Source organism: Molossus molossus, unplaced genomic scaffold, assembly GCF_014108415.1.
Source record: "Molossus molossus isolate mMolMol1 unplaced genomic scaffold, mMolMol1.p scaffold_m16_p_15, whole genome shotgun sequence".
NCBI lineage: Eukaryota > Metazoa > Chordata > Mammalia > Chiroptera > Molossidae > Molossus > Molossus molossus.
In genome coordinates, this window is record NW_023425350.1 from 20,464,053 (window position 1) to 20,485,988 (window position 21,936).

Sequence of the window (21,936 nt, forward strand, 5' to 3'; positions counted from 1 at the left end):
ATCCAAAATAAAAAGACTGTCAGGGAACTATATATGCATTTTATTTATTTATTTTATTTTTTGTTAATCTTCACCCAAGGGACTTGTTTATTTGCTTAATGCTATTTCAGTTCATGAAATGTTTCATAGAAACGTTCTACTTCTGATAGTGGGGACACCTGTATTGATCATGGTTGCTTAATCTAGTTGAAATCTTTCCTATCAAGACTGATTAGAAAAATCTCCTGTATAAAATTAGTCAAGCCCTGGCCGGTTTGGCTCAGCAGTTAGAGTGTCGGCCTGCAGTCCAGAGAGTCCTGAGTTCGGTTTCCACTGGGGGCACATACCTCAGTGGTGGTTTGTCTCCATCCCTGGTTGGGTCATGTGGGTGGCAACCACTCGATGTGTCCCTTTCATGTTGATGTTTCTCTCTCTCTCTCTTCCTCTCTCTCCCTCCCACCCTATCTGAACAAAAAACGAAAAAAGTCCTCGGGTAAGGATAAAAAAAAAATTAGTCAAGCCCAGCTGGTGTGGTCAGTGGTTGAGCGCCGACCCATGCACTAAGAGGCCACTGGTTGGATTCCCAGTTAAGGCACATGCCCAGGTTGTGGGCCAAATCCCCAGTGGGGGGTACATGCAGGAGGCAGCCAGTCAATGTTCTCTCGTCGATGCTTCTCTCTCTCTCTCCCTCTCCCTTCTTTTTCTAAAATCAATGAAGAAAAAAAAATTTTTTAATTAAGTTTTGCATGAATTTGTACTCTTCTTATAATAGTAGCTATTATTTTTAATCAGTCTTATGAATCCTTTTCTTGAAGTAAATTATCTTCTGGAGTTTGGTGCTTTAAAATAAAAAGCCTAACACGAGGGGTGCACCTCGAGGACCCAGCTGGGGTGATCAGGGAGGCTGTGCCACTGGGCCCTACAGGACACCTACTACAATAGGCCACCCTATGAAGCTGAGGAGTCATAGCAACTCTACCTAATACATAGAAACAAACACAGGGAAGCAGCCAAAATGAGGAGACAAAGCAACGTGAACAGAACAAAACTCCAGGAAAAGAACTAAACGAAGTGGAGATAAGCAATCTAACAGATGCAGAGTTCAAAACACTGGTTATAAGGATGCCCAAGAAACTTAGAATTTCAAGGAACTTTGTGAGAATTACAAGGAACTTAGTGAGACCTCAAGAACATAAAAAAGGACCAGTTGGAAATGAAGGATGCACTAACTGAAATAAAGAATGGCCCTGGCTGATTAGGTTTAGTGGTTAGAGTGTCGGCCCGTGGACCAAAGAGTCACAGGTTCGATTTAGGTCTAGGGCATGTACCTCAGTTCTGGTTGGGTCCCCAGCCCTAGTCAGAGACATGTGGGAGGCAGCTGGTTGATGTGTCTCTCTCACATTGATGTTTCTCTCTCTCTCCCTCTCTCTCCTTCCACTCTGTGTGAACAATAACAACAACAAACAAAAAAAAAAAGGAAAAAATATCCTTGGGTGAGGTTTAAAATAAGGGGTGGAGGGAACAGTTGCTATTGTCAATTCTAAACCCATCTCTTCCCAGTAACAGGTAGAGAAGTACAGAAGTGTACTCATCATTCTCGCACTGCTAGTGCTTGTCTAGCCCTTTTTTTTAATCTTTATTGTTGACTGTATTACAGATGTTCCTCATTTTCCCCCCATTGACCCCCCTCTTCCCCACTCCTGCCCCACTCCTGCCTTTCCCCACACTGTTGTCTGTGTCCATTGGTTATGCATATATACATAAAAGTTCTTTGGTTTATTTCTTCCCACCCCCCAACCCCCCTTCCCTTTGAGATTTGCCAGTCTAGCAACCAATTTGTGCTTCTTTTTTTAAACTTTTTTTTTTTTTAATCCTCACCCGCGGACATTTTTCCATTTTTTGTTCAGATAGGGAGAGAGAGAGAGAGAAACATCGACGTGAAAGGGACACATCGAGTGGCTGCCTCCCTCACGACCCAACCAGGGCCGGGGACAAACTGCAACCAAGGTACATGCCCTTAGCAGGAACCAAACCCGGGTTTCTCGGGACCACGGGCTGACGCTCTAACCGCTGAACCAAACCAGCCAGGGCCAATTTGTGCTTCTTAATCCCTTCACCTTTTCACCCATTTCCCCAACCCCCCTCCCATCTGGCAACCAACAAAATGTTCTCTGTATCTATAAGAATGTTTCTGTTCTGCTTGTTCATTTTGTTTGTAGATTCGATTGTTGATAGATATGTATTCATTGCCATTTTGTTTGTTCCTATATTTTATCTTTTTCTGCAAAAAAACCCTTCAACATTTCATATAATAACGGTTTGGTGGTGATGAACTCTTTTTAACTTTCCTCTCGTTAATTGGCCCCAGGCCTGGCACTAGAAGCCTCCAGCCTTGGTTCACAGCTTGGCTTTACCTGGACACCTCCAAGCCCAACACAAGAAGCAGCCATCTGCAGATCACTTTGCAGCTTATGCCTGGTGGCCCCGGGTAGAACACAGGCAATGGCTGACCTTGCCTCAGAGCCAGGACAGCTTCAGACCACATTGAAACACCACCACCCAACCACCACCCACTCAGTGGATACCAGAGCCCTGCTGAAGTAAGTCTTGCTCTGTGTGGTGGACCCTTGCCCATCTGGTCATCCATGGTAGTCAGAGGTCGGTGACAGGGAGAAGGTCCAAATAAGTCCCTGTGTGGGCCCTTTAAGAGGAGCTGCCTGAGGCTCCAGCCGCCTCAGCCTCCCTGAGCCTCAGTTCCCGCTGGTTTTTCCAGCCAGAAGTTATGGGGATTCTCTTCCTGGCACTGGAACCCTGAGCAGGGCATCTGGTGTGGGACGGGGACCCCTCAGTCCTCAGGAAGGACCTTCCCAGCCGAGGTGTCCTCCTGATTTTTATCCGCCACACGTGGGTGTGGGACCAGCCCATCACGCTTCCACCCCTCCTACCAGTCTGGATGTGGCTGCTGCTTTAATCCCGTAGTTGTAGGACTTTTGTTCAGCTTGATTTCAGGTGGTTCTGACTGATGGTTGTTCTGCAGTTTAGTTGTAACTTTGATGTGGTTGTGGGAGGACGCGATTCTGCGCTTTTCTACCCGCCGTCCTGACAGGAAGTCTGTCTAGCCTTTTCAAGCCATGGGTTTCTCTAGCTTTCGGTTCGTATTAGCGTATACATAATCTCAGTAATTCTTACAAACTCCCAGCAGTCTTCTATTCTCTTTTTGAAAGGGTTATACCATTTTCCCCAAAATCTAAATTTAAAAATCATATGAATTGCCCGGCTGGTGTGGCTCAGTGGATTGAGCAACATTCCACGGACTGAGAGGTCCTGATTTGATTCCCGGACAGGGCACATGCCCAGGTTGCGGGCTCGATCCCAGTAGGGTCATGCAGGAGGCAGCTGATCAATGGTTCTCACATCAGTGTTTCTATCTCTCTCTCCCTTCGTATTTCTCTAAAAAATCAATAAAAACATATTAAACACACACACACACGCACAATAACTGAACTGATCCTATCCAGTTTATCCAATAATATGCAAAGGTTTTTTTCATACTTGATATGCACATTCTTTGTGAACTCAAAAGACTCAACTCCTATATTAATGCACACTAACTCTATCTTAACAGGGCAATGGGTAAGAATTGGAAGGCCTGAGAATATTTAAGAAAGTCCCGCTCTCTGCTTCTCAATCATTTATTTATCCATTCATCCAAATATTTATTAAGCAGTTATTAAAATAGGACATGTGCCAAGTATCAAGCACCTACTTCTTATTTTCTTCCTCTTCACCTTCTCTTAAAATAATAACATCTTCAATTATTCTGAAGTTCTCTATTATTCATCTATGATACATTTTCATTCTAATCGTGAAGAAAATCATTAAAAACAGACTAGCTATTACCTAGAAGTTTTTAGTATCTTTTCCGGTTTCTCTACAAATTAAATTTCTGCTTGATAGACTTAGCATGCATTGCTATGAAAGTATTGTGTGTTCTCTTACACTGTTCTCAGTTAATGCAGGCAGCAGTTACCTAGGGTTTTTTTTTTTTTTTAAATACTTTTTTTTAAGTTTATTTTTTCTTTTTTTTTATCCTCACCCGAGGACATTTTTCCATTTTTTGTTCAGGTAGAGCGGGAGGGAGAGAGAGGAACAGAGAGAGACAGAGAAACATCGATGTGAAAGGAACACATCGAGTGGCTGCCACCCACACAACCGACCAGGGCCGGGGACAAACTGCAACCGAGGTACATGCCCTTAGCAGGAACCGAACCCAGGTCTCTCAGGACCGCAGGCCGACGCTCTAACCGCTGAGCCAAACCGGCCAGGGCTTACCTAGGGTTTTTACAGCAGTTGCCGACAGGCAGCAGGAGACTAACTGGATTTCTTCAAGGTCACAGGGTTCAGCCGACACAGACTTTACCATGTAATCCATTCCTTTCCCAATGTCAGACAAGTGGGTCAAACGAAGTAAACACATATTCTTCAGGTTTGTCAGACCTTCAGCTATAAAAAGATGGAAAGGAAATGCATTAGGAACCAAGTTAATTTTATTTAACCTTAAATTCATAGGCTGAAAAGAAGGCAATGGGCAGTTGCACAGAGCCCTTGCCATGCTCTTTCTGTGGAAACCTTGAGTTATAAAAAGCCAAAGAGAGTAGTTTTTCTTTCAACTATCACTCTCCCAGTTCCTGGGCCATACAATCACTTATGTGGAGGTCATTCTTTCAGTAGCATGAGGAAAACTATAGTACGTGTGTAGTATTTTAATGGGTATCAATATGTACGTTTACCATACCTTTTTTTAATATAAGTAAGTCTTCTGTGTGAGCACTATCTCTTTAAACCCTTCAAAATTCTTAGAAGGGGTGGAGGCTGAATTCAGAGGGGCAATATGGAGACTTCAGTTCCTTGGTGTGCTTCTAGAGTAACTGTCCGCAGCCTCAAAAGGCCCTGCTTGTGATTGCAGGGTATAGGGCCTGCCTGGTGCTTTCCAGTGAAAACCACACCCAATGCAGCGTGCTTACCTGGGAGAAAGATTTCTCTTATATCAGTGGTACAATGGAAAACATTCTAAAATGTCCCTTGGATTGATCGGGCATATATTTGTGTCATTAAAATAGTTCTTTATCTTTTTTATTTTTAATATGTTTTTATTGATTTTTTAAAGAAGAAGGGAGAGATAGAAACATCAATGTGAGAGAAACATCAGTCAGCTGCCTCCTGCATACCCCCTACTGGGGATCGAGCTGAAACCCGGGCATGTGCCCTGACCAGGAATCGATCCAGGACCTCTCAGTCCATGGGATGACACTCAATCCACTGAGTCACACTAGCCGGGCATAAAATAGTTCTTTATCTTGATGGTACTCTAATGTAGAGGAAAGAAATGTACTGTTCTAATAACAGCTACCTTGCAGAGCTTTGGGAAGTTTGCAAGTAATGTATGTAATGTATTTAGTATGGTGCCTGGTACATAGAAAGTGAATATTAATTGTTGTCTTGGGAGTACACACAGCTTAAAGGTTGTGAACATGAGCTGGGCAGTCATTTTGACTCCTGAATCCCATAGTTAATAATTGTGTAAACTTGGACAAGTTGTTCAACATTTTAGCTGCGGTCTGGGGGATAATTTTGCCTATGTACAAGGATTATTGTGAGGATTCAATGAGAAGTATGTAAAAGGGCCTGGTATAGTGTCTAACCTATTGCACATTAACTCTTTGATGAGTAGTAAAGTTAGACTGGCTTATTCAGGTCCAGACTTTGATTCCTTAATACAGAACCAGATTGTCTCAGCTAGGTTTCTTTGCACCCTTTCTACCAATTGGTGAGAACTTAGGCAAGTCAGTAAATTATTCTAGGTTCCAGTGCTGTAAAATGAGATGCTCTCAGGCTCCTCTGAGCTCTGATATTCTGTGTAACTCATAGACATGCAATAAATATTCTCTGAACACTGAATCAATTTGATTATTCTCATGTAGGTTTATAATGAAAGAAAGGTTAGTCATGTCTTAAATATAGAATAGGGTTGTCTTTAGGTAAGCAGAATGAAAGAGAACAAAGCTGAGGAGCATTTAACAAGCCTCAAACTGGAGGTGTGAGGAGAGCCAATAAAATAAAGAAAAAAATACTACCCCCACAAAAAACAAAACTGTTGAAAAACAACTTCAACAGGAAATCCTCCTTGTCCTGGAAGACAAATCACGTGTTCTGCCTGTGTTTTTGAAGTTTTCTTAATCCACATTAATTCTTATGGTCCATTCCATTTTTGAAGTTGTATTAAATTATAAAACCATGGTACAAAAATTATAATATTGTTTATATGCTTTAAATACAAATATAGCCAATAATTTATGAAGCTTTACTTAATTAAGAAACCATTTACATTGTTTCTATGCTTTAAATACCAGTTGAGTTAACCACCCAGGAAGATAAAACATATCGTAGCTTCTATTCTCAAAGGGTTACAATATAGTGGTGTACAATTTACATAAAATGGTGCTGAAGAATTGGAATGGAGTGGAGAAAATGTCCAGGAAAACCAATGTAGTCATAAATGCATAAAGGCATCCTGAATCCCATACTTGTATAGACACAGCCAGTGTCAAAGCATCTTGAGTTAACTGTTCTTATTATCAAACTTATATTAATTTTAAAAATTAGGGAAAAACTATAACCTAGTTTTATAGCATCTTCCTCATTCATCTTAATGTTATCCAGTATAAGCGTTATAAGGTTCTTCAAATTACCCAAGCTGTCAGTCAGACCACCTGCCAAAAGAAAAGAAATTGGACTGTGTTCAGATGTCATTTACTAAATTTCTTTACCAATTAAAAGACTGTCACCCTGGCTGGTTCGGCTCAGCGGTTAGAGCATCGGCCAAACAACTGAAAGGTCACAGGTTCAATTCCTGGTCAAGAGCACGTAGCTGGATTGCAGGTTCCATACCTGGCCCTGGTTGGGGTCTTATGGGAGGCATCCAATTGATGGGTCTCTCTCACATCAATGATTCTCTATCTCTCTCCCTCCCTCCTTCCACTCTATCTTTTTTTTTTTTCTTTATTGATTTTAGAGAGAGAGGAATGGAAAAGGAGAGAGAGATAGAAACATCGATGAGAGAAAACATTAATTGGCTGCCTCCTGTATGCCCCCTACTGGGGATTGAGCTCTGGCATGTGCCCTGACCAGGAATCGAACCAGCAACCTCCTGGTGCATGGGCCAACACTCATTCAACTGAGCCACACCAGTTGGGCAATCCTACAAAACTATTCAGAAAACTGAATTGTAGTTTTAGATTTTTATAGGCCCAGCACACTTCCACTGCCCCACTCTGCTATTTATAGTTTTAGATTTTTAAAAAAGAAATCTGCAAGCACAGATAATTTAACTTGCAGATTTTACCAAACATTTAAAGAAGAAATAACACCAATTCTATAAATCACTTTTAGAGAATAAAAGTAGAGGGAACCATTCCCAACATATTTTATGAAGCTCCATTAATTAATATGAAACCCAAAGACAATAAAGCAAAAGAATATTTCAGACCAATATCACTCATGAGCATAGAAACAAAAATCTTCAATAAAATATTACCAAGGAATCCAGCCATATATAAAAAGAATATTATACTACCACCAAATGGGCTTCACACAGAGAATGCAGGGCTGTTTCAATATTTGGAAATCAATTCATGTAATTCACTATATTAACAATAAAGAAGAAAAATTACATGATCATATAAATCAATACAGAAAAATTATTTGACACAATTCAACATCCATTCATGATAAAAATTCTCAGCAACCTAGAAATAAGGAAACTTTGCTTCAAGCTAATAAAAGCCATCTACAAAAAACTACAGTTAACATCATACTTAATGGTGAACAAAAAAAACTGATGAACAAAGCAGACCCAGAGATATGGAAAGGAGTAGTTTCAGACTGACAAACCTCAGAGGAGAGGGGAGGGGAGGGATGAGATAAACCAAAGAACTTACCTGCATGTGTGTGTAACCAATGGACATAGACAACAATGCTGGGGGAGGGGGGTTGCGGTAAGGGAGGAGGGTTACTGTGGGGAAAAAGGAGAAACATCCATAACAAAAATAAATTAAAAAAAAAAAAAAAAGCTGGCAACTCCTTTAGGAAGAAGAGTCATAGCTAGGAGGAGACTTCAGTGTAGATTGTTTTGTACTTTGGATCTTGTGAATATATTACTCAAAAAATACATTTAAAAAATTAAGAACAGCCCTGGCCGGTTTGGCTCAGCGGTTAGAGCCTTGGCCTGCGGTCCAGAGAAACCCGGGTTCGGTTCCCGCTAAGGGCACGTACCTCAGTTGCAGTTTGTCCCCGGCCCTGGTCAGTCGTGCGGGTGGCAGCCACTTGATGTGTTCCTTTAACATCAATGTTTCTCTCTCTCTCTCTCTCTGTTCCTCTCTCTCCCTCCCACTCTACCTGAACAAAAAATGGAAAAATGTCCTCGGGTGAGGATAAAAAAAAAAAGTAAAAAATTAAGAATAAAATATTGGCAAACATTAAAAAGAAAATGCTAAACACTGCACAGGTCAGTTCAGCATATAGGCGACCAGTGTGCAGATCGTTACAAAGGAATAGCCATCAAGAGGAGATAGTGAGCCTCCTGGCTCAGGAGGTAGTCTAATAAAGTCTGGGTCACTCTCTGAATCTTTTTATTTTATTTATTTATTTATTTATTTATTTATTTATTATTTTTAATCCTCACCCAAGGATATTTTTTCTATTTATCTTCAGATAGGGTGGGAGGGAGAGAAAGGGAGAGAGAGAGAGAAACATTAATGTGAGAGGGACACATCGACTGGTCGCCTCCCATACAAGGCCGACCAGAGCCAGGGACGAACTGCAACGGAAGTGAGTGTCCTTGACCAGAATTGAACCCACGACTCATTGGTCCACAGGCTGACGCTCTACCACTGAGCCAAACTGGCCAGGGCTCACTCTCTAAATCTTACAGAAGGGATTCCTGCATCAAGTACAAGATTGCAAAAACTATCTGTACAAAAGAGTATAGATTCTTAAATCACAGAAAATTTTCTCTGCAGGAGACAAGTGAGGACAAGCACAATGGGAAATCACTTGTGAATGAAAACGAATCTCAGATTCCAGTCAAGCAGAGCATGGCTCATGCCAGCCATAGCTTCACACCACACAGCAGCCCCTGCTCCTGGCAACAGGGCTGATCTACACACATGTCTTTAGCATTATTTTGAATTTGGGAAAAACTCCCCTTTACGCAAAAAGATTGCCCCCGCATGTGTGCGTCTGAAGTCTGAAATTCAAGTTAAACAAAATCAGTTCCCCAAATCTTTTTTCAAAATGAACAATACTTGGGGTCAGGAATGGGGCTGGGTTTGTTGTGCAATTTCCTAGATAAGAATCTGGTAACACAATTAGCCACTAGCTCCTGCCGGTGATTAGCTTACAGGCTGGATTTCCTCCCAGACTTGAAGGGGGGAGGGGAGCTGCAGGGTGGAGATGGAGGTGCTGAGAAAGGGGAGAGTTCACTGAAGATGAGCTTAACCACTATACAGGGTGAGACAAAGTACGTTACAGTTGTGAGTACATGACACATAGAGTATATACACATACACACACGCAAACACGCATTGCTGTATAAACTATATAGCTGTTCAATCAAACTCTATAGCTTCAGCTCTAGAAATCCTAGGGCCTCCCAATCTGACAGCCTTCCCCCCACATTGATCTCCCTCCAGCCCTTCCACCTCCCTTCCAAGTCCTGAAGCCTGGTAGAAACTATTATAAAATTTAAAGCAAAACAATATAATATCTAACATTTCCACAGTACTTAGCTAGGTTCAATTATAGCTTCAGTTGCTGAGGTTTACAATACCCGGTAGCCGTTGAGTCTGCAGGTTGTGAATACTCAAGGTTTTCAGGTTCATCACGGATGTGATGTGCTGCTCGTCTTCTATGGTGAGGGGACTGGCTTCCACCAGGAGGGAATGAATGTTCTTACAGGTGCTGAGGACCAAACTGAGGCTTCCAGCCACGCCAGCACATCTCTTAATGTTCAGTCTGAGACTTGTAGCAGAGCTGAATATCTTTCCCAGATATTTGATATCTTGCTTATTCAACTTGCTGAAATCCCGGAGTGTTACCTCCAGAGTCTTGAATTCCTGCCTCCAGTTGAAGAACAAAGACACAGCCCTGCTGGGAATGTAGGTTCCAGAGGACTCTTCCTTATGGGTCCTGCTCGTATCCTTTGAAGCTGCAGCTCCCCCGTAGAAGTCCAGTTTAATGAAGTCCAGAGCACTTGCACAATTAGGCAAGTGTTCAAAGAAGTCAAACAAGTAATCAGGGATGTTCTCTGAGTTTATATATAGGCTTTTACCACGAAAGAAAGCTTCAAATTCTTCACTCAGGTCTGCTTTGGATATACTCTCATGAAATAAATTGATGCCACACTCTGTAAAGGAGCTGATGTTTATGGCTTTTAGAATTTCTTGCACAGTAGTGCCTTTCACATTTTGCATAGATTTCTGCCTCCAGAGAGGCCTCTTGGTGATGGAAAACCCAAGGAGGCTGCCGTGTTGACACACGACTGCTAGGTGTTTCAGGACTATCCTGGTGGCTTCAGCAGATGATCCACAGGTGTACAGGAGCAGGTTGCTATACTTGGATGTAATGTCTGAAATAGAAACCATTTTCTGCAAATGACCATTTCCCTTGGTCACCTCCTCTGGCTCCCGAGATGCCAATAAACTGCTGAGTCTACGTCCTGCTATGTACTCCTGGAATGATTTATGAAAGAATTTATACTTTGGCTTGAACCGTTGAGCTGTGTATTTGCAGAGAAGGCCGGTTGTCAGTATAACATCCTCATTCACACTGGACATGTCCTTTGGTTCAAAATCAAACCTGTGGTTGAACACGCCCTCCAGAGCTAGGTCTCCACAGTGGTCCAGGCTCCGAGTGAAGTCACTTGCAGCCACCCCTCTACATTTGTACTTGTTTTTTTGTATCAGCAGGTCATAGAAGGTACAGAACAGCGTTGTTTGTGTGTGAGAGTGAAACTCACTTTCCCCCATCTGGATTGCACAAGTGATGACCACAAAGAGCGGGGTCTTCATCAGATTCCTCAAGCACCTGGATTTCTGGATTTGGAGCACCAAGCCTTCCGCAAGCTCCTTGATCAGCACTTCCTGGATGAGCGCTTGGGCACTCTCCACCGTCATATCCCCTACCTCGCAAGTCAGCGCACCAAACTGCCTGATAAGCCTCAGGCACTCAGTGGTGGTGGTGACCATGACCATGTTCTTGAAGCGGTGGTTTTCCTTTATCAGGGCCTCGATTTCTCGGCAGTTCTGGGCCTTGAATTCATTGTAGCCATCCAGGAGAAAAAGAACCCTCTGCCGTAGCTTCAGCAGCATGGCCATGAAGGTCTGCTTTCTGATCGTATCAGGAACATCCAGGAGTTGATCACACAACGTTTCAAAGAGTCCACCCTGGGCCCTGCTCAGACGGAGAAAGAAGACTAATTTGAACTTGGTCAGAGCCCCACACTTTCCTGAGGCCCAGAGCATGGCAATTCGCTGTAGCAGAGTGGACTTCCCCTTGCCTGATTCCCCTTCAATGATGCAGGGGCTCTGAAGAGTTTTCAGCAGATCACTCAGGGCCAGCTGTTCCACACGGTGATGGTGTTGGTCCTTCCTCCATAGAACAGGTTCTGTGAAGGTGCTTGTCAAATTAAAAATAATGTCAATATCTTCACCCAGGGGATAGAAGTTCAGAAAAGATGGGGACTGGTATAACTCTTTTAAATCCTGGGCCAAATCATCTAAGTCTCCTTCTGACATCTGATGAAAAAGACCTGTGACAGAAGAGGTGATATTAAAGAGGACCCAGTTCTGTGTCTCCCCAGAGCCTAAAGTTCAGGAGAAGGAAGGGGGAGTGAGGCTGAGAATCTTCCACTGGTGATTTTAATTTCCATCCCAGTTCTCAGCTGGCACAAGGGGTTCCACATATTTACTCCTGCCTTTTCCTCTCACCCTTTGCCCTTCCTCCCTTTTTGTCTTCTGTTTCCTCCTTTCCACCACCGAATCTTGTAGTGGCTGATGGGAAATGGGAGGAGACTGTGTTTGGGTTAAGAAAAGTGCATGAGAATAGTGGGGAGATGGCTGAGAATGATGGTTAGGGGTCACTTGCAGCATATTGGGCCTTAACCTTGGTTAAAATCTGTCATGAAATAATTTACCAATTTAAAGAAATAAAAACTAGCCCTGGCCAGTCTGGCTCAGCGGTTGGAGCGTCGGCCTGTGGTACAGAGAGACCCGGGTTCGGTTCCCGCTAAGGGCAAGTACCTCGGTTGCAGTTTGACCCCGGCCCTGGTTGGTCGTGCGGGTGGCAGCCACTCGATGTGTCCCTTCACATCGATGTTTCTCTCTCTCCCTCCCACTCTATCTGAACAAAAAATGGAAAAATGTCCTCGAATGAGGATATAAAAAAAAAAAAAAGAAATAAAAACTAAATTAGTATTTTATGAAATGCAGAATCATGCTTCACTAGTCAGTCAGGCTTCCTCGCGGTGCTTGGATCATGGAGCAGGTAGTAGGCTGGGCCACTTATCAGACTAAAGAACATTAAGAACTACTACTTCATGGACTTCTTAGGTGCCTTCATTGTCCAGTTTGATTTTTGAAGTGAGGCTATTTCTAAATCATCGATTCCCTGACCCTGGAGTTACCTATTGGCTTCACCATCAATTGATCTAATGGGATTTTTTTGCTGAGAGTACCTGAGTTTTTCCTTACCAAGGACAAAGTCTACCACCCAGTGATATGAAGGAGGAGGGGAGCAGAGGCTCTGTCATGGGGATTATGGATCTTCACCATGGTTTAGTCTATCTGTGGAATAGATACAAAGCAAATTGATACTTACTTTGTCCATTCAAATCCTGAAACAGAGGATAGTTCCACTTTTCAAGGGATTTAAGAAAAAGGTTACAGGCTTCTGAACCCTTCTTCAAAATCATGTGAATGATCCCTCTTGCAGCATCCTGTTCGACCTTCTCACAGCAAATGATGTTTACTTCTTCAAAATTCAGAACATTCCATACAAAGAGCTCATCCACAATTTGCTTTGTAACAGTCATTCCCATCCTTTGAATGAGGACTTGACTGTTCTCCTTAATGAAATTCACTGAGGAGATGGGGAAATATATACATATTTGTTCACTTATATAATATATGAATGTCATGTTGCCAAAGCATTAGAGTCATGCATTTTCCCCCTTTAGACCCATCTTGAGTTATGGAGATGGCAAATGCTTGAATTCCAGGCCCTCAGAAAAGCCCTGCAGGGCCCCTTATCCCTAACCCCTTGGTGAGCAAAATGGTTTTTCTTTGGTAATAAATTAAGGTGAACAATCTTATTCCCCAGTATAAGAGGGTCCCCAGTGAAGTCATAGTGAGCTTTAGACTAATGAGACAGAACTAGGATCTGCCAGTTGCCACCTCTGTGAGTCCTTGGCAAGTTGCTAAACCTCTCTGAGCCTATTTGAGTGCTGTGTTGCTAAATGTGGAATACACTGGCTCTCTGGGGGTGAAGGCCCTACTGTGTAGCACTTACCAATGTCCATGTTATAAATATTCCCACCATGGCTGATTTCAACTAATAATATATGTCAGCTGGTAACTGAAGTCACGAACATTCAACAAGGAGGCTTCACAAAACAGTGAGAACCAGCTCCAGCACAATACTGGTTCCTTATCTGTACAATGGTGTTGAGAACAGTATTTAACTTACAAAAGTGTCATGAGAATTTATGTATGGTATCTCATGCAAAGTAATAGCTCAATACATGTGAGCCACTATTTTTAGGCATTATTTGGCTGTCACCATTCAAAAGAGTTGCATATTTTATCTGCCATAGAATTTGCTCTTTTCTGTGCCCTGGCCGGTTTAGCTCAGTGGTAAGAGTGTCGACCTGTGGACCAAAGAGTCTCTGTTTCAATTCCGGTCAAGGGCACATACCTTGGCTGTGGTTGGGTCCCCAGCTGTGGGCAGGGGCATGTGGGAGGCAACCATTCGATGTGTCTCTCTCATGTGGATGTTTCTTCCTCTCTTTCTATCTCTGTCTCCCTCCCACTCTATCTGAAGATAGATGGAGAAAATATCCTCAGGTGAAGATTTAAAAAAAAGACTTTGGTCTTTTCTGAAGAGTATCACCACAGAACAGTTGTCTGTATCCAGTGTACGCCCTCTCACCTCTGCAGTCCTTGGGGAAGCTGTCATTTCTGTGTCTGCCTCTCCAAGCTTGAATGCTCAGACACAGACCACACGGTGCCCAGGCACTCCGTGACAGCTCAGCGAAAGGTCTCCCTGGTTTTTCACTCTTACCTATCTGCACTAGCTTTCTTCCTGGGCTGGACTGCTCCTGGTTTTCAAATCTCTCTTGCCTCTCTGGTCTAAAATGCACCATCAGCAAGGATCCCGCCCCAACTTGCCTTCTCTCTGTCACAAATCTCTACTACTAACCTCAGCTGGAATGTTCCCACCTCCCTGTCTACACGTTCTGTTAGTGAGTCTCATCTCTTTGCCCTGGGGTCTCATCTGTTTTCTGGCTTCAACAAATGACCTCTAACTCTGGATCTAGTCACTATCTTCATTTTACAGCTGAAGGAATGTTGCCTCAGAAAGGCCTAAAGACCTCCACAAGGTTACAAGATTACCCTTTTTGAGACTACCTTTCTTCAACTGTAAAATTAAACTATTGACTAACTATCATGAAGCCCTGGCCGGTTCTGTTCAGTGGTTAGAGCCTCAGTCCACAGACCAAAGGGTCACAGGTTCGATTCCCAGTCAAGGGCACATACCTGGGTTGCAGGTTCGATCCCTGGCCTCAGTCAGAGGGGTCAGGGTTGTTTGGAAGGCAACCAGTGGATGTGTCTCTCTCAAATTGTTGTTTCTCTCTCTCTCTCCCTCCCTCCCTTTCACTCTATCTAAAAAGCAATGAAAAAATTTCTTTGGATGAGGGGGGAAAAAAAGACTCATGAAAAAGATTGAATAAAGTCGCATACATTAAAATGTTTTAAAATTTGAAAAGTGTACTGCTATATAACTAAGATTTTCTTATTATTAACCATGGTATATCCTCCCATGTATGGACTACCATACTTCTCTCTTATCAAGTAATTACGTGAAAACAATGCTGCTTATTTATTCATTCTTTCATTAATTTAGTATTCATTCTTATCAGACTGTCTCTTTGTCTAGACTAGCATTGTACAGTAGAATTTTCTGAAATGATAAACATGTTCTATATTTCTGCTAATGGCTACTGTCCAGGAGAGTAGCCATTAGCCACATGTGACTACTAAGCACTTGAAATGTGGCTAGTGTGTCTGTGCAACTGAATTTTACATTTAATTTAATTTTTTATTTTAATTCACATTTAAATAGACATGTGGCTAGTGACCACTACATTGGATAGCACAGGTTTACACCCAGTAATCAAAGTGGAAAGAGTTACATTTTGACTGTCTTTAGATCTACGCCATGTTTCTACACAATGTACTTGATTAGTATAGATCTCTGCTGTCTGTCTAGGAGGATATGCTAATAGATGATGGCAGGTGACCAATTTTTTAAAATATACACCTGGTTGCTCTTTGTGAAAGTCCCATCTATCTGTGGTTCTGCCTTTTATCATGGGCTGCCATGTTTATAACTGAATTCTCAAAACCACAAAAGAATATTTATTGGGAATTCCACATATAACTGGTCAGGGGAAGGCATGAATTGATTTTCCATTCAATATCATCAGTATTTGGTAACACACTATATAACCAGACAGATTTTATTCCTAGTATACTTACTTTTTCTGAATAAAAGCTTTCCACTCTTCTATAGTTCAATACATGGTATTATTTCCAAATGGACAGGTCAAAGATGATCCCAATATTGGCTTCTTCTTTCTGTAAAACTGTTCCTCATTCTTCAAAACAAGCAAAACAGAACCAGAAACTAACAGGCAGCAAACATGGTATTTCTTCTCCCCACCCCCTCCCTACACCCCATAAGGATACACTACACATAATGTTTAACATCTGCTGCTGTTTTTTTCATTTAGTATATTTTTTAGACCTTTCTATATCAGTTAAATATTAAACTGCCTCAGTTGTAAAATCAACCTCATTGAGGTATAATTTACAAGCAATAAAAGCACAAGGAGCTTTGCCAAATGTACATGCCCAAATCAATAACACCTCAATTAAGATTTAGAATTTTTCTATCATGGCAGAAAGTTTCCTTGTGCCTCTTTGTAGTCCATCTCTCCTATTCCCCACCAAAGCAACTACCAACTTGGTTTCTTTCACTATAAATTGCTTTTGCCTGTTCTAGAAATTGATATAAATAGAAAAATATGTTATGTATTCCTGTGTCTGGCTCCTTTCACTTACTACCATTTTTCAAGATTCGCATCGTTGTTTGCATGTATTAGGAGTTCGGTCCTTTTTATGACTGAGCAGTATTCCATTATATGAACAGATCAGTTCACTTATCAGTTCTCCTATTGATAGACATTTGGTTTGTTTCCAGTTTTGGGCTATTATGAATGAAGCTCCTATGAACATTCATGTGCGAGTAAGTTCTTTGTGGACATACATTTTCATTTCTCTTAGGTAAATATCTAGAAGTGGAATTTCTGGCCTATATGGTAAATGTATGACAATCTTATAGAAGGTACCAAACTGTTTTTCAAAGTCATTGTGCCATTTCACATGTCCATCAGCATGTATAACCAACAATTCCAGCTATTCTAAATCCTCACCAACACTTGGCATTATCCATTTTTTTTGCCATTTTAATAAGTGGGTAGAGGTGTCTCATTATGTAGTGGGGTTTTTTTTTTTTTTTTAATCCTCACCTGAGGATATTTTTTATTTTTTATCCTCACCAAGGACATTTTTGCATTTATCTTCAGATAGAGCAGGAGGGAGAGAGGAGGAAGAGAGAGAAACATCGATGTGAGAGAGACACATAGATTGGTTGCCACCCACACAACCTCAACTAGGGCCGGGGACAAACTGCAACTGAGGTACATGCCTTAGCGGGAACCAATCCCGGGACTCTCCGGTCCACGGGCCAATGCTCTAACCACTGAGCAAAACAGGCCAGGGCTGTAGTGGTTTTTTTTTAATGCTCACCATTGATTTTTAGATAGAGTGGAGTGGGGGAGGGAGAGGGAGAAACATCAACGTGAGAGAGACACATTAATTGGTTGCCTCTTACACAACCCCATCAGGGCCAGGGATCAAACCTGCAACCCAAGTACAAGCCCTTGACTGGGAATTGAACCCAAGACCCTTCAGTGCATGGGCCGACGCTCTAACTGCTGAGCCAAAAGGCCAGGGCATCTCATTACATAGTTATAATTTTAAAATTTTTGATGATTAATGATGTGGAGCATCTTTTCACGTAGTTTATTGTTACTCAAATCTTTTGTCAAGTATCTGTACAAATATTTTGCCCATTTTACAAATTGGCTTGTCTTTTTATTATTGACTTTGAAGAGTTCTTCATAGGCTTTGGATTCAAGTTTATTGTCAGATATATGTATTGTGAATATTTTCTCCTAATCAGTGGTTGTTTTGATTGTACCTGGATTTAATTTATAGAGATTAGCTGAGTGATAAAATGGAGAGAGATCAATGCCAAATGAAAGAAGTTTTATTATGGTTCCTAAGAGAAAGAGTGTGCCACACCACACAGGGCACACAGGGAAGTACCAGAATTGATCAGGAGACAGAAGGAGCAAAGAAGAAAGTTTAGTCCATACCCTGTTATGGTTTTCACAGGAAGGAATGGGTGAGGCATGTTAGGCAAGTGTGAGCAGTTTAAGATTGAATTGTTTTCTGCTATCCCTAGGAATTAGCTAGCTCTGATAATTTCAGTCTTTCTGGGCCAGCAAAGCTGCAAGATAGCAAAGAGTCATAAAATATATAAGTTTTTAAAAAATATGATTGATACAATGGTTTGCCTTTCTTAAAGTTTTTGAAGAGCTAATAATTTTCAATTTTATAAAGTCCAAAATATTAATTTTTGATTCATGAGGTTTATCTTTTTCCCATAGGGATATTTATTTTTTCAGCATGATAAACCTCAACTCCTTATCTTACATTAAACAAAAATTATCTCAAAATGGATCAATGAACAAAAAATTAAAAGCTAAAGAAAAAACTATCAGAATGCACTATTTTTTTTCATGAAAGTTTTGTTTCAATTCTTTATATATCCTAGTGATGTAAAATGTACTTTTTATTTATTTCTTTATTTTCTTTATTGATTTGAGAGAGAGAGAGAGGAAGGGAGAGGGAGAGAGAGATCTTTATTGGTTTTAGAGAGAGAGAAGAAGGGAGAGAGAGAGAGAGATAGAAACATTGATGAGAGAGAACATTGATTGGCTGCCTCCTGCATGCCCTGCACTGGGGATTGGGCCCACAACCTGGGCATGGGCCCTGACCAGGAATCAAATCAGTGACCTCTTGGTGCATGGGTCGACACTCAACCACTGAGCCACACAGGGCCAGGCTAAAAATGTACTTCTTATTGTGAGTTGAGGTCAATAAAAGTTTAAAGGTCAGTGTTCTAAGGTAACCCCCATGAAAGGATATTTAATTCTTAAGAAGTGATTTTTGCCCCTTGCGGGTTTGGCTCAGCGGTTAGAGCATCGGTTTAGACCAAAGAGTTTCAGGTTTGATTCTAGTCAAGGACAAGCACCTTGGTTGCGGTTCATTCCCTGCCCTGTCTGGGAGGCAACCAGTTGGTATCTCCCTCTCACATTGGTGATGTTTCTCTCTCTCTCTCACTCTTCCTCCCTCCTTCTACTCTATCTGACAATCAGTGGAAAAATATCCTCGGGTGAGGATTTTTTAAAAAGCCCTGGCCAGTTTGGCTCAGCGGTTAGAGCATTGGCCTGTGGATCAGAGAGTCCCAGGTTCAATTCTGGCCAAGGCCATGTACTTCAGTTTCGGTTGGGGTCGTGCAGGTGGCAGCCAGTTGATGTGTCTCTTTCACATCGATGTCTCTCTCTCTCTCTTTCCCTCCCTCCCTCCCTCCCTCCCTCCCTCCCTCCTTCTCACTCTATCTGAAGATGGATGTAAAAATATCCTCGGGTGAGGATTAAAAAAAAAAAAAAGGAAAGAAATGGCCCTGGCCGGTTTGGTTCAGTGGTTAGAGCATCGGCCTGCGGTCCCGAGAGACCCGGGTTCGGTTTCCGCTAAGGGCATGTACCTTGGTTGCAGTTTGTCCCCGGACCTGTTTGGTCGTGCGGGTGGCAGCCACTCGATGTGTCCCTTTCACATCGATGTTTCTCTCTATCTCTCTCTTTCTCTTCCTCTCTCTCTCCCTCCCACTCTACCTGAACAAAAAAATGGAAAAAATGTCCTCGGGTGAGGATAAAAAAAAAAAGGAAAGAAATGGCTTTTGAGTTGTTTTTAGAGGAAATCAAGGTTTGTCAGGCAGTAGGGGGAAAGGCTATTTTCAGGCAGAGGAAGCAGCGTAGGGAAGGAGCCTGAAAACCAGGATCAAGACAGCACGTGAGTGTATGCAAGTGCCTATTTTGCTGTCAGGATTTAGTTCAAATGTAAGCTCTACCAATGACAAGCTAGGAGTCTCTGACTGAGACACAGAAAACACTCAGTACATAGCAGCTCCTATAGTTTTCCCCGTTCTTCCTACTCCCCCAGAAAAGCGGAATCTGAGAGGACTCATACCTCTACCGACGGGGTCAAAGTTTAAGAGAGAACAGAGAAAAGAGGAAGAAGATAGAGGAAGGATCTAAGAAGTTCTGTATATTCACTTGTGAACAGAATAAACTAGCCCTGGAGTTGGCCATGCAGTCACTTTGCTCAAATAATCAATTAAAATTGCTACATGGGCCCGGCTGGTGTAGCTCAGTGGTTGAGCGTCGACCCATGCACCAAGAGGTCGCCAGTTCGATTCTTGGTCAGTTCAATGCCTGGGTTGTGGGCCTGATCCCCAGTGGGGGGGCATGTAGGAGGCGGCCAATTGGTTTTCTCTCTCATCAATGTTCCTATCTCTCTTTCCCTCTCCCTTTCTCTCTCACTAAAATCAATTTTAAAAAATTGCTACATGGACCATGAGTCAGAAATCTTGGCTGATTTTGAAGATGCTAAAAAATTCATATTCAATTTAAATACTGGTAATATTCTTCCTACCCACAGAGAGAAAGCCTGTGACCAGATCAGAAAACCAAGTCAAAGATAATTGACTAATTCATTGTTCTTGAGAATAAAATCAAACCATAGTCTGAAGCTCAGGTAGTCCACCCTCAGTTACCCACCAGCATAAAGGACCAGGTTGTGACGAGTTTGCTCCCCTGCATCATGGCTATGGCTCTGGACATTTTTCCACCTCCTTAAGCAAACTGTTCAGTGAATAACTGAGCATGGAAGAAGTCCTTATTCTACATTTGTACTTTGGAAAATAATATTTAGAAATACAGTAATTCTAAAAATGGACATTTTATTCTAACTGCTGAGCCAAACCGGCCAGGGCCCAAAAAGTATTTTCAAAGCTCTTTCCCTCACTTTGTCTCCCTTCTGACTTAATGTACATTTCAATTCCAAGGAACCTAATGAAATCCCACCAGGCCAAACTAACCACCCCAGAAGTTTCCCTGCAGGCAAATCCAGCCATGCAAAACCACAGTCTTCAGCGTTAAGGCCTTTATACCCCCAGACACAAGCTTTAAATAAATGTAAACCCAAATTTTAGTATTTGATTTCAAAATCCATTAAAAACCCCATTCTCTTTTTGCACAGTACCTGGCTGGATAATCCGGTTGCCCTGTTCTTGGTGGATCAAATACTTTTAAAATAAATTTTCATTTTATTTGCTTTTTGTTCCACAGCATGAGGTCTGGTGTCTTGTAGATCTGAGGTCTCTGTGTTCTGTGGCCTGGGATTGTAACATTAAACACTGACAAGTTCCACCCCTGCCCCACCTCAAGCATAGTAAGAATGGTTGGGAAACAAGAACTATGATTCAGAAAGGGAACATTTATTTTAGGAAAGGAGTTACTAATTTGTTTCCTATTTGTTCACAACATATGAATCCTACTGCCATTGGCTTATTTATTTTATAGCTTAAAATGAAGCAAAGTGTTTTGAATGTTTAATTTGCATTAATTTTTGTGGTTGAAGGAGAGAGAGAGAGAAACAGAAATAGAGAATGAGCTGGTTTTGTTGGTTCAAGCTACTACAGTCAAAGTCATGCTTACTGTCTGTACCTTGAATCCCATCAGGCTTCTACAAAATGTATACTGTCTGTCACCAGGGTCCTGGGCAGGGTTAGCACAGAGCTAATGGATCACCACTTTCAGTCCACTCCACTGTCAAGGCAGAGGACATTTTACAGAATACAAAGAGCCACCGCCTCCCACTGGCATACACATTCTCAAAGCTTGTAGTCACAAACTACAGAAAGCCAGTTTACCCTAAGCTCTGGAAATGAAGAAATTTCCTGGCACTTCTCTTGAGGATGACATTCTTGCATATTCTTTCCCTTATCATTGCACAAATGACCACAAACTTTTTTATGTTACTTAACTTCTTATTTCAAAAAGAGCATTCTGACATTAACCTATCTGACATAGAGGAATATCTAAGTTTTCCCCTAAATAAATTTCTGCATTTTAGGTTTTTTTATGGAAATAACAGCAGTGTTTCCCAACTTGTGAGGTGTACTTCTGTGAAGTGGAATCAAGGGCTGTGCTATCAGCTGGATTTTTAAAACTTTAGTGGGACCTATATGTAAATGTATAGTCACAGAGAAAAAACTGTAAAGATAGTACCAAAATATTAGCAGTGCTTATCTCTGGGGGTAGGGTTAAGGACAATTTTGTTTGTTTCTGTTGCTTATCTGTATATTCTAATT

The 21,936-nt window shown here is 41.8% G+C and overlaps 1 protein-coding gene across 5 annotated transcripts in view; it reads right to left on the reverse strand.

Annotated features, from left to right (window-relative positions):
- Positions 1–20,948, reverse strand: part of NLRC4 (NLR family CARD domain containing 4) — a 33,191-nt gene extending 12,243 nt beyond the window's left edge. For 2 of the 5 annotated variants that reach the window (XM_036262594.1, XM_036262597.1), the window contains exons 1-6: positions 20,826–20,948; positions 15,852–15,970; positions 12,913–13,173; positions 9,866–11,845; positions 6,657–6,749; positions 4,312–4,482 (exon numbers count right to left, since the gene is read on the reverse strand). In XM_036262594.1, coding sequence (XP_036118487.1) covers positions 4,312–4,482; positions 6,657–6,749; positions 9,866–11,845; positions 12,913–13,173; position 15,852 — 2,506 coding nt within the window. In that variant the 5' untranslated portion in view covers positions 15,853–15,970; positions 20,826–20,948. Of the gene's footprint in view, positions 1–4,311; positions 4,483–6,656; positions 6,750–9,865; positions 11,846–12,912; positions 13,174–15,851; positions 16,000–20,825 lie in introns of those variants that run through there. The other 3 variants (XM_036262596.1, XM_036262598.1, XM_036262595.1) reach the window with 3 other exon arrangements.
- Positions 20,949–21,936: the final 988 nt, after the last annotated feature.